Raw genomic sequence first — 12,977 nt, 5'->3', positions numbered from 1 at the left:
ATTCCTTTATGCAGCCCGAATGATACCTAAGAACCCATGCTGGAAAGCAAAGAATCTGCCCATGAATATATTTAAGAGAGAATTTTAGAGTAGGAGGAAATCAAGAAACCTTCCCCCCCCCAACGATGCTTGCTAAGAATGTGTGTCAGAATCACATTTTGTTTCCTAGACTTCCATTAAGGAAATCAGTTCCCATAAGGCTTCATAAGGAATTTTTAAGACTCACACTGTTAGTAGCAGCAAACTCTCTCTGTCCATCTCGCACTTCAGGAACAAACTTTTGCAATAAAGCCTTCTGTACCTTCCAAATAGCTGGAGGCTCTTTTCCTGTTTGCAAAGCAACCTGTAAGAACATAAAATCGTTTGCTAAAAACAGCGCTTATTTTTCTCCCAGAAGCGTGTTTGTGCATTGTATTTTTTGAGCAAGTTCCCCAGGGATAAAATGGACATAAGTCATTCAAAATTCCAAACCCTTAGTCATTAGGTGCCATTTGTATCAAGACAGTATGACATGATCTACAATAAGCATAATGCAATCTACAAATTTTACTTTCACAATGATGAAGTTATGCCAACCAGCTTTGCCTATGGTTTGATGCCTTAACTTGCGCACCACACAACTGAGCCACAGAACTTTATTTTTTAAAACAATATAACATTTTTCCAATATTTTATTCTTCTGCTCTATGAAATATTTTTTAAAACAAAAATGAAAGAATCACAACAAATAGCAAAAAGGTTGCAGGTCCCTAGAGATTCTGTAGCAGAAGTCCAGATACATTACAGCATGATGCTTGCACTAATATGAAAAGAGAGAGTTTAGTGTGAATTAGTGAACCAGAGTTTACACTTTCAGTTCAACTCAACAAAAGAAAAAGTCTTCCTTATGTAGTTTTAGAAATAAACTATGTTAAAAAACAAATTTTTAATTATTAACTCTAATGAGAATTCTCTATAAATCCTACACACAAGCTACTAACTCAAAACCTCTCTTTTTGGAAAACATAAAATCAAGTATTGGTTCCTTTTTCATGACTGTTTAAATAGCTAAAGAAATAAACACTACAAAGTTTAAAATTCAAAATATAACAAAACTTAATTGGTTTTGTAAGTGACAAGGGAATATTTTAAATCTGGTAACACTTGTCTTATATGACAAAGCTACATGAATTCATTTAAAACTTAAGCTCAAGAGGATGAACACATAGACAAATAATCAAAAGTACTAGAAATCAATGGTAAGAATATTGCTGACTATGATAGCAATGAAAGGAAAGGTAAACGTGCTGAAGAACTTAAAAAGAAGCAGCAACAAAACCAAAACAAAACAAGAAATCAAAGACAACAAGGAACATTCCCATAAACTCATGTCAAGAGTTGTACTGGTTGTTTATGGAAGCCATTCCTTGTTGGAATAGCAAACAGAACCTCGTCAAAAAAAAAAAAAGACAACTCCAAGATCTTTAGCAAAAGTCCAGAAGTCATTCCTTCAACACATTACACTTGAAAGCCTACTACTATCTTAAAAAAAAAAAAAAAGGTAGTCAGCCTGTGAAAAACTTATGCTTTTTAATATTAAAAAAGGTAATTCCAAGTTCTAACAGAGGTTACCACCACACAGATTTACTTTATTATGTAGTATAAAATGGGTCATGTACATATAAAACTTATTCATAATCTGCACTAGAAAGACACCTGTAAGGCACTCTGGCAGCAGCCAGGTAGTATTAAAAAAGAAACAGAAAACTAATCTGCAGCCTTTCCCCTTTTGGTAATTTGTTGAGGCTAAATTCATATGGAGGATTTTTCATGATTTTTTTTTTTTCCAGCAAGTATTCGGATTACCTTTAGTGTCTCTATATCTTCAATCTTCACTACAAATTCATCACGTTCTCTGTACATGCCCTCTCCTCCACTGTCCGTATTCTCCTCATCAGTACATCCTTCTATTGCAACAGTTGCCTGTATTTTTGCCAATTGGTCTGAAGTCACAGCGTCCTGTTGAGCTACTTTTAAGGGGTCAGCTGGATTCATTTTCTCCTGTGCATTGACTACAGGAGCAGTTGTCTGTGGAGATTCCTGCTTTATTACAGCAGTAGTGGTGGCGGCTGCAGCAGTAACAACTGCCACTCTTTCAGCTTCTGAAGAAAAAAATCCAAATTTTAGTTCAAAAAATTATCAAGGATTAGCAATGTAAAATCGGAACTAGATTTATTTTTCTTCTTTTCTGTTACAATACATATTAAAAACAACTATTCGAGGAAAAACACCTGTTCTAAGAGTTAAAATAGAAGCATTACCTTGGCCATAACTAAACCTTAAACAAAACCAAAATATTGTAGCTAGTATACATCTGTATTAAACTGCTGCTTCTATTAGCATCTAGAAATAACAAAGATGAACACTTTAGAAAACAATTTGATAGTTACAGACATGATCAACAGGAAATACTGTTGCACTTTGTGTGAATAAGCATTCAGCAGTAAAGGTTACAACACTGAATCTTGTTTCCAATCTGCTGATACGTAACGTCTTTTAAAATTGGATTAAGGAAAGAGAAATACACATGAAATATGAAAACATTTGCTGTATGACTTTTGGACATTTATAATTTATATCTTGTGATAATGTAACTGGAAGTTCCAGATTAAAACTTTGGCAATATCCTAATAATTTTTAATATTAACAGAGGTGAGCAATAAGAACTGATGATACAAAACAAAGAAGGGAAAGAACGTTCTTCTCCTCCTCCATGAACCATAGCCAAAGGAAACTCCCGCTTTTCAAAATTTTTATTCTTTCCCACCTGAAAAAAATTAGAATCCTTTTTAGATACTACTTTATACTCTTCTATACATATTAGTTTTAACACTGACTTGCTGATCTAAAAGAAATCAAGTTATATTAGCTATAGCATAATTACTAATATCACTTAGGAAACGGGCTTCAAACTTGAGAGGATAACCATTTTACAGTTTTGTTACAATCACTGTTAATTTTTTCTATTTTTTCAAGTGAATAAGTCAACAAGATAGCATGACATATATTTTAATAAAAGTGATTCAAAACAAATGATTGAAATATCAAACGTATGTGTCAATACAAAAGCTATATACCAGATACATGAAGATTCATTAAACCAATTCAGTAAAATTGCTAAGCCATGAAATACGTTCTTCTGAATATAACATATCACATTATCGCAAATATGTTGTATTTCTTGTTCAGTGAAAGATATGACAGCTTTAATTAGACACAACATTATTAGTTCCCCAAGTACACATTCTTCAGAACAGCAGATAAATGTACATATACTACCTAATACTACCAACAAAAGGCTATGTTTTAATATTTGTCTTTCCATACTTATGTGCAAAAACAGACAGAAGGAGGAATTACTACAAAATCTGCAAGACACCAGCAAGTGAGAAAGAATTCATTACTAAGCATCTTGTATAATGTACAGAGTCTTGTATACAACAGAACAGGAAGGTGAATTCAAGAAATTAGTGGTATAAATATTACATCCTTATGAATAATAAAGAAGATACAATAATATTGTAAAAGAAATTACTGCAAATAACACACTAATGGAAACGCCCACCCAACAAAAAAACCTTTGAAATATTTCCTTAGAAAGTTGTACACAGAACATGGCTTATTAAAATTAACAAGCTTTAGCAAGAAGCTCACACCATGGCACTGTCCACATATTGGCCTTCTGGGAAAAAAAAAGTCACTGCTTTCTTGTTTAAAATACATATTCAACTGAAAAAGACACATGTGGAACTTCATCTTCTGTAACAGACTTCCCAAAATGCATGAATTTAACATAACTTAATAGAAATATCCACAGAATAGAACAGAACAGTAATTAAGATGAAGTATTGTTTAGTGTATCATGTATTCTGCAATCTTTTTCCAGTATTTTAGGTCTCATTATTACAATTTAAGTTCAATTGTGCTAAGTATTTTTCAGTACATCATGTCACCCCTAGAGAAAAATACATCTCCCTCTCTCCTTTAATTTAAAAAGAGAAAAAATGACTTAATTCTATTTTGTTAAGAACCAGCCTATGGGTCGTGGGTCCTGAGAATAGTTTAAGAAAAGTTTCATTTTCTCCCTGCAATTATTTTGGAAGGTAATGGTATTTCTCTTGAATTAGTACAGTTATGTGATTGGCTGGATAGTTTTTAATTGCTGACCAGAGAAAACAAACTTCACTGAAAAGGTCTATCTAGGCAAAAATATGCTGTATGTCGGAAATACTTCAAAACAAAGCAGCATCAGTTGAAAGCTATGAACACCGACAATGTAGCGTACAGCATAGACGTAATACAAATGAAACTGAAAAGTGTGCAGAAAACTAACTGCTACTGTGATCAGTGGTTGCTGCCTGCCCCTCCCTGCTCAATACCACCCCCTTCCCAGGTTTTGTTCTTTTGTTAGCAATGTATCACATGAAGCTACAAGACTCCTGATTAATATAGCTGAAATCAAAGTCAAATGACTCCCATCTTGGACAAGACTAGCCAAACCAGTGCTCAATTTACAAGTGGAAAAATTGTTTTCATAAGCATATTCTGTGCAACTCTTACCATCACAGAAAGTACATGTTTAACTCTACCTAGAAAGAACTTAACCTCTGCTGCTGGCAATTATTAATATGTTCTCTTGCTAGAATTTTTGTAAAATAGATTTAAGACCTCTGACATGATGGCTTGTTGATGTTTCTAGATGAAAATCATATTTAGCATTCTAAGCCAGAGAAGAAGAGAACAGACACATTATTCCAATTCTGGGCTAAAATAACTTTTTGGCATTAGAAGAGTGAAAAAGTTTATCTACATATTTTCTAATTGTGGAAAACACTAGTGTAGTTCATAGTCAACACACCGTTTTAACAGAACACTTAATTATGGCTGTGATTAATACCAAAACCAATCAAAAGCTGTACCTGAAGATAGCTAAAATTACTCTTTATTTTTTCCCATCAGCTACAGAAATCTCCTTCAACATATGCACTTGTAGTAACTGTTTTACCTGATTTGCTCTTTCTGTCAGATGTATCATCCAGGGCTGACAATGCAGTAGAGATGCTCTTCTGAAGGTCGTGGTTACCCCCCACAGAATCATCTTCATCAGAAGAAAATGAAGGCAATGTTTCTAAATTTTTCTTAAGTTCTTCATCAACTTTTTTGGTTGGACTTTCTCCACTAACCTCAGCAGCTACAGGTGCTGCTGCTGCTGGCTGAGGCTTTGCAGAGGACTGTAGGCAAGGGGCACGAACTATTTGGGTAACTGGTCGCCTAGTCCTATTTGGCATTCGTACAGCTGGAGCTGAAAACTGTTGCCTAGGCCCAGACTTTAGAAAGTCTAAAAAAGATGCAATAAATCCTGTTTTGACTTCAGGCTGTTTTTCTTCAACTTCTTTAATTTTTTGCCTCATTCTTTCCTGATGCTGGTAAGTATCATAACAACTTTCAGAAACAGGAGAAGAGTATGTCAAACATGAGTCATTTCCTCTTGAATTTTGACGTTTACACTGTCCACTTCTTTTTACCTGTTTCTGAATCGCACTGTCATCTTCTGCAGCATTTTTGTTTTGGCTTTTTCCTTTGCTTTTTTTCTTCTGAAGGTTCCCTTGAGTTAAATCTTGGCATTCTTCTTCAGTTCTACTAATGGTTCCATCTCCACTTTGGGGTACAGATAGTGGCTGCAATGGACCCTTTGACTGGTTACCTGCTACTGTACCATCATCACCACCCACATTAAAATCATTCTCTGAAGCAGCACTTTCTTCACTTAGACTCTTACCACTTGAAACAAATTCTGTCTCTCTTGCATTCAGTGTACCATCAGCAGAAGCATCATTATCTTCTTCAGATTCATGACTGATGCTAGACTGTTTCTTAACTGAAACAGCCCCTTGTTCTTGCTCTTCTCGACCAGGGCCAAGGGTAGGAGAGGTCATTCTCGTTGGTACATTTTGATCAGAAGTTTCAATGTGTTGTTCAAGGTTCACCGTTTTTGTCTGTATTGTTGTCACTGGTGTAAGATTTATAGTAATTTGGCCTCCGTTCAGAGAAATATTACTTATGCTTGCTGGCTTTCCAACTAGAGTAGGTGAGGCACTGAAACCAGAAGACACATGTCTTACATCCATTGATCGGAACTGTGTTTTAGACTCCTCACTATTTTCAACAGACTGGATTTCCTCTTCATTAGAAGCCGATTTGGCAAAGTCAGAAGGTGTCACTCCACAGGCTGCTGCTGTTGCTGCTAAGATGTCATCAACATTGGACAATATATTCCTCTCATCACTGAGAAGTATAGATTCTGGGAAACATATTGAACTAAGAGAAACAAACTGATTTTTTGAATCATGTTGATTTGTCTGAGTAAAATGATCTTTTGTTGTCAAATGTTGCTGTAGTGGTTTTGAGGGCTCAGTAATGTCCATTTTCATTACTTCTGAATTCTGAGTATGAAGCTGTTGCTGAGAATGACCCCCATTAGTTTGAATAATATGACCATCCATCTGAAGGAATGGATGTGTCACTTGTTGAGGACTCTGTATTCTTTGCACTTGCGGTGATGCCTTAGCTTGTCCTAAACCTGACTGCAGTATTGACTGATGAAGAATCTGCAAGTCACAGGCTGACTCCAAAAGTACCTGCGCACTGGGCAAACACAGCTGATGACCATGTCTTAAAGCATGAGGCTGAACCTGTGATGATGTACTAATAACTTGGCCTTGCTGTTCTTGAGCTTTAGTTTCATGTACCTTATGCATAAGAGAATGTTGCTGGTTTAGTTCTTTAGCACTCACAGTTACTTGTGTTGTCTGCATTAAATTAGCTGTCTTTTTTATATCATGGCTTAGGCTAGTGATATGGCCAATATGTTGGGAAAGCTGTTCCACAGAATTGACCATTCGTTCATCTTTTTTTGTTCCTTGAAGAGTAAGTCCAACAACTTGATCTTCAAGACGAGAATTACTTCTGATTACACTTTGAGAGTATCTGTCATCTGCTTTTGAGACCCTATAGGATGCATCCTGAGCATTGATTTCCTCATCAGTTAGCCTTTGAGTGGAAGATTCAAGAGTAGCTTGCTGTTGCAATGTCTGCATATCCTGCATTGATAATTCCTCTTCTTGTTTTGATGAGGCATACAAATTAGAGTCAGACTTCCTTTTAACATATGACTTTGTTTCCGAGGAAGGCCTGTTGTTCTGCAGTGTCTGTGAATGAGCTGGGGATGCAAAAGGAGGAGACTGGACAGATGGCAAAAACTTTTGAGACTGCGGAGAGGAGGATTCTTGTGACTGAGAGTTCTGAGAAGAATGTAAAGAAATATAGCTCTGATTAGGACTTGAGGCTGGAAGAGTTTGTATCCGAGGAGAGGCATTAAAGGAAAGAGAAGGCGATGTTAAAGTTAAAGACTGCCCTGAAGAATAGCTTTCTGAAGGACTAATAACTGACAAAACTTGTGATTGAGATGAAAAACTAACTTGGGATTGGCTAACTGGAGATAAACCCTGAGAGTGACTAGAAGAGTAGCTCTGAGATTGGCTGACTGAAGAAAGTTCCCTTGTTTGCCCAGAGTAGCTCTCATTTGGAACTGAAGTCAATACCTGTTCCTCTGAGGAGTAACTTAGAGTTTGACTATCAGAAGTAATAGTTTGCGATTGCCCAGAAAAAGTCAATGTTTTATACAGTGAGGGCAGCTTCTCAACCTTGCTGGATGAGAAATCCTGTGAGTGACTGACAGGTGGCACATTCTGAGCCTGGGATGCAACATAGTTTTGGGACTGGCTGACCGACAAGAGGCTTGGGAGCTGTGCTGTAGAATAGATCTGTGCTTGGCCTGTAATGACAGAACTCTGGTTTTGTGCAGTTTTGGCATAGCTTTGTGTCTGCACAGTGGGAGCTACACTTTGAGGTTTGGGGGTCTTCGTTGACCTTGGAGGCTGCTTCGTAGAACAGTTTTTGACTTTTGCTGTGGAAGCAGATGGAAAACCAGGTGATGGAATTGCAGATGTGTACGACTGAGCAAGTTCCACTGTGACTTGAGAAGTCTTCTGCTGTGGTCCTCCATTGCTCACCTGAGTAACATCTCCAACTGGGCTGCAGGATAATGCTGAGTGCCTAGATGTATCCTGAAAATTAACTCCACTTGTACTTGTTAAATAGCTGTGTAAGGAATGCTGTGAAACAGTCAGTTGAGCCTGAACAGACTGAGTACTTGAAGGCCGCTGATGGTGTTTAATAACACTACATTCTCGCTGAAGTGCTCTATCAATAGAAGCAGTGGAACCAGTAAAGACAGATGTGCTATACGCCTGAGAAACCTGCTGAGCTCCTCCAAGGGTTGAAGGCAACAAACTAAATTGAGGTTGCAAAAGATGGGGTGCAGATTCTTGAGCAGAACGATATGTTGAAGACTGAGGCGGTATACTGGTACTTAAAACAGAACTGCCTAGGCGCTCAAATGTCAAAGCAGTTGGAACAGTGCCTTGTGATGTTTTAATCTGTAATAAAGGATCATGGGTAGTTAAGAGACCATTTGATGTAGCACTGAAAGTAGTATCTTGAAGAGTAAGAGAAGGGGTTGTAGCAAAGTTTCTACTGCTGAAAGTGTTGGGATGCTGATACGCTGATAAAGCAGATGTTGGTGGAAATGTTCCAGAGGTTGGCAAAGCTCCAGTAACAAATAGTTCTGTGGCTGTTGAGGAATGCATACCTGGAAAAAACAAAAACAAAACAAGAAGGGAAAAAGGGCATAAGGGAGCTTTACAAATTACAACACTCTGCATTTCTATAACTCATTTAATTGTAAGATCTTACAGCATTTACAAATATAACCTTCTTTAGAATCACCGCCCTTTTCAACAAAAACATATAAAGGGAGGCACTTATTGTGAGTAATTTTCAAACTGGAAGTGCAGGTTTTTTTAAGAATTCCAAATTCTATACCTACAGTGAATTGCCAAGGGAAAAAACTCACATCCTTAAGATGCAAATTGTGGATAAAAGAAAGGTACAAGATTAATTCAGCTTTGAAACTGAAGGCTCTTTAATAGTTTTGATTTCAGTTTAAAAAGAATTTCACAGTAGAGGACAACTGATCACAAGCCCTGGACACCTTTAATATACAGTAAAAAGGCAAAATTACACCTTACCAATTGTAATACATATACAGTTAAAGGAGTAATTCTATCTCCTGCATTTACCCTTACCAATACTTTTATAACTCACTTTATGTGAAACATTTCAGAGCTAATGGCCCATACACTTTGCAATACATGATTCTTAAAGGAGGGCTTTGACTTTCAATACAAAGAATAAATATTATTTGTATGCTCTCTAAAGTGAGAGTCCAAAATATCTACAGACAGCAACTATCTGCACAGTGCAACAGCAACTATCCAACTGAAAGGTATAATATGTCTTATTTGCATCTGGACATTGGTATGACATCCTGGCTTAAACAAGATTTCTCAACAGAATATACTACTCCAACTGAAATAGGAGTGTGAAATTCCCTTGCAAGCTTTGGGGCTTACAGCAGTGATCCATATCGTTCAGTGCTTTTCACCCTGTAACTTGTAGGTACTGGTGAACTTTGTGTACTATTTCCAAAGTCTATGAACGAAAGCGAAGAAGGCAAGTTTATTCTCAGAGAGGCTTAAACTTCTTGTAAAGGAATTCGGAAAGGAATCAATTTCCACTGGGAAATTTACAAGGCTATGCAAATCAGAAAAAATAAAAATCACTGGTATAATTTGACCTTTTTCAGTTCTTCTTGGATACTTAAAACAGTTTTTAGCTTCAGATCATTTAAGAATAAATAAAAAAAAACTCTCAATAAATAAAGTTTGCTTTGAGACAAATACTTCAGTAAAAAAAAATCAATTTTCATTTTAAAATATATTAGGCCCTCTTAAACCGATTGCAACTTAATCACACAATTAATTTTGGAAGTTTCAGATGAAGCTGCGAAAGAAAGTCTTTTTTTCTCCCTTTCAGTTCAAGACAAACTGATATGAGAGACGTGATACTGAAGGAATGCCAAGGTATTTTTCATGAGTCAACAATAAGGCCTTTCTGAGTAAGAAAGCATAAGCAGTGTTTTAATGCCCCCCCCCCCCCAAAAAAACTGCAACATCATGTACAACTGAGTTCTCTCTTACTGATCCCTACCACTAACACAAAGGTAGGGGCATCTGGAAGTGTCAAAGCAGAGAAAGAATTTATACCTATTTTAACTGCAGATGTTCATTTCTCATCTAACCTGTATTTTTCCCTTCTCTTCCATAAACTAAAGCCCTTCATACTTTGCAGATAATTTCTTAAACCAGACAAGAGCCAGTTACAGAAGCACTATTACGGTAGAACAGCTGGGTTTTGTATTTTACTTTTGTAGAGGAACAGACAAAAGATATGGCAAAGGTAGCAGGTTGTGTGCACAGACACCCCCCACTACCCTAAGAAATGAGAACACTGATAACACATCCCACATATCAAAGGAAGACTTGGTAGGACAATATAACAAATACGCTGTTCCTCCTTCCCCCCCCAAAATCAGCAGTTGCAAGGTTTGGAAAAAAACCCAAAGTAAAAAACCTGTCTAAAGAAAGGCCACCCTTAAGAGCAAAGAGCACTTGTTTTCCCCCATCAAAAAAGTTTGTGGAAGTTTGTCCCACTTGGGAGGATTGAGGGATATAGAAAAGCAGCAAAAGTATTAAAGGACAACAGAAAGCTCAGAGAACTGGTAATATTGAAAATGGGCTTACTGATGAGTTCTTAGTAATGAGTACTGAGAAGTCTCTCAATCACTGGTATCAACATCAAACCCGACCCACAGCATGTCTCCCCATTCTTCACAATTCACTGTTAGGCAGGCTGCAATGGAGAAAATGCTAGGACGAAGAGAAAAAAAAATTTCTTCCCAGCTGACAATCTGATGTGAGGATGGGTCATCACAACTCTAAACACCACTGATTTATATTAAGATTTTTTTTGACAGACAACAGTGTGTGTCTTCATCTGTGCTCCCACATATCTGCTTTTGTTCATGGTAATAAGAAGCCACATTCTCTCTTCTCAACTTTCTGAGTAGCTCTTCACAGAATGCAGCTGCACATTATACTTAACACACCAAGTGCAAACCATCAACGAAAGGATGGTTCAACTCTTCCCTCTTCCTACCTTATGCCTCCTTCCCTAAATCAGAATCAGCGATCATACAGCTGCGCTGAGACACAGATCAGCTTGCTGATACAGTGGAAAACCATCCCACCAAAGGAAAAAAAACCACCCAAACATTTTCTGTCACATCAGTGAATAGATCTGATTCACTGCACAGCTGCATAATCACTACATAAGATTAAGCATAACTTGAAGCTACCAACAGATGCAGTAGCAATGCTTATCTTGGTGTGGCTGCCTATAGCAAGCTCAATATATGCAAAGTTTCCTGCTCTGCACAGAAGGCTTGACAGATGGGGGAGGTTTACAGGAGGCAGTCAGTCTGCCAAAAAAGACAGCATGTTTGTTTATTTGTAAATTAGATCACTTATTTCTATGCGACATGCACCTCAGACCCTTTTTTGAGAACACCTTGCTCATTACTTCTGCGTACAAAGGGGCTGCAGTTATCCAGACTTTTAGCAGTAATATCACATAAGAAGAACTATGACAGGGAACAGAGTTTCAGAGTGAAAGATCTGCGAGGGTGTACAGGTACCTGAATATGCTTATGGTGTTAGTGAGACTAATTCCAAACAAAAGTTGGAGAATAAATTTGACTCATTAGACAAAATAATATCCTATACATCTAAATTCCTTCTAAACAATTAGAACTTCTGCTCATATAATGCTTCTTCTAATATAATTCTTCTGCTAATATAATTTCATTGATTTTGAGGTTTTTAAATACCGAGATGGAAAAGAGGTAGAAGACATGTAGCCTTTTCAGCTAGTCAGGATATTTTTGTTTCAAATTCTCCCAAACATTCAAAATAATTATCACAAAATTTTATTTCAAGAGAAATTTTTCACCTGTCTGCCAGGAAGGAGCCCTGAATTGTGGTAAAAGGGTAGATCCTGAAGAGACTGCCTGAGCGGTACGAGACTCAATAGCAGAGAGAAAATTCATAACTGAAGAAGTTTCCTTAGTGTTACTCCCAGCACTGTGCATACTGGTATCAAATATTCCTGAAAGACCTAGATGAGGGTGGAAGGAAATGAAACAAAACAAACAGACAATTCAGATGAACTTGTAAGAAGCTTAATCAAATAACAAGGATATACATTCATAATTCACTAAAAATAACCTATGAAACATTAGCAATATTATTAAAGTACATTGATTTTTCAGTGTTTAACTGTTTTACAGTGCTGCAACTGTGAACTGGAACTTGAGTATACATTTAAAAATCTATTATTAAGTGTATGTCAAATATGATGCTTAAAAACAATATTTAGGTCAACCAATAAAATTCTCTCTTCATCTGAAGATTCACTGTTCCACTTTTTACATGAACTGTTTAAACGTTCAGAATTCCTTCTGAAATGGGTTCAACTCCTCTGTATCAACTTTCTCCCCCTTTGGGCAGCTTGTAGCAGTCTGCACTTCTCTGTAGGACTGGCACAAGAAAAGGGGTTTTGGTTGCATTCCCTGTTTCAACAAACACCTTTGTGTGTTCCCTGTTGCTCACACCTTTCAATGGCAGAGGGCTCGATGGGAAGCACTGGAGAGATCCAGAGTTTTGAGTAACTGAGATTATGTCAAGACTGCAGGGTCCGCAACCTGAAATGCTCTCTGCAGTTCTGACCCTCCATCGTCCTGATCGAGGACCTGGCCAAGAGACTGCAGATTCCAGCCAGCACATGAGCTCAAATATTGTTCCTTAGAAACTGGGTTGCACAGTGAGCGTGAAGAGGTCATGCTCTGTCTTTTCCTGACA

At 37.2% G+C, this 12,977-nt stretch overlaps 1 protein-coding gene across 1 annotated transcript in view; it reads right to left on the bottom strand.

Annotated features, from left to right (window-relative positions):
* QSER1 (glutamine and serine rich 1) overlaps positions 1–12,977 on the bottom strand; it is a 45,411-nt gene that overhangs the window by 14,497 nt on the left and 17,937 nt on the right. The window contains exons 3-6 of the mRNA XM_059825730.1: positions 12,070–12,234; positions 5,045–8,749; positions 1,846–2,141; positions 227–343 (exon numbers count right to left, since the gene is read on the bottom strand). Coding sequence (XP_059681713.1) covers positions 227–343; positions 1,846–2,141; positions 5,045–8,749; positions 12,070–12,234 — 4,283 coding nt within the window. The remainder of the gene's footprint in view (positions 1–226; positions 344–1,845; positions 2,142–5,044; positions 8,750–12,069; positions 12,235–12,977) is intronic.

This window comes from Gavia stellata, chromosome 17 (assembly GCF_030936135.1).
Source record: "Gavia stellata isolate bGavSte3 chromosome 17, bGavSte3.hap2, whole genome shotgun sequence".
NCBI lineage: Eukaryota > Metazoa > Chordata > Aves > Gaviiformes > Gaviidae > Gavia > Gavia stellata.
The sequence above is the reverse complement of the archived record's forward strand: the minus strand, read 5'-3'. Positions and strand labels throughout refer to the sequence as shown.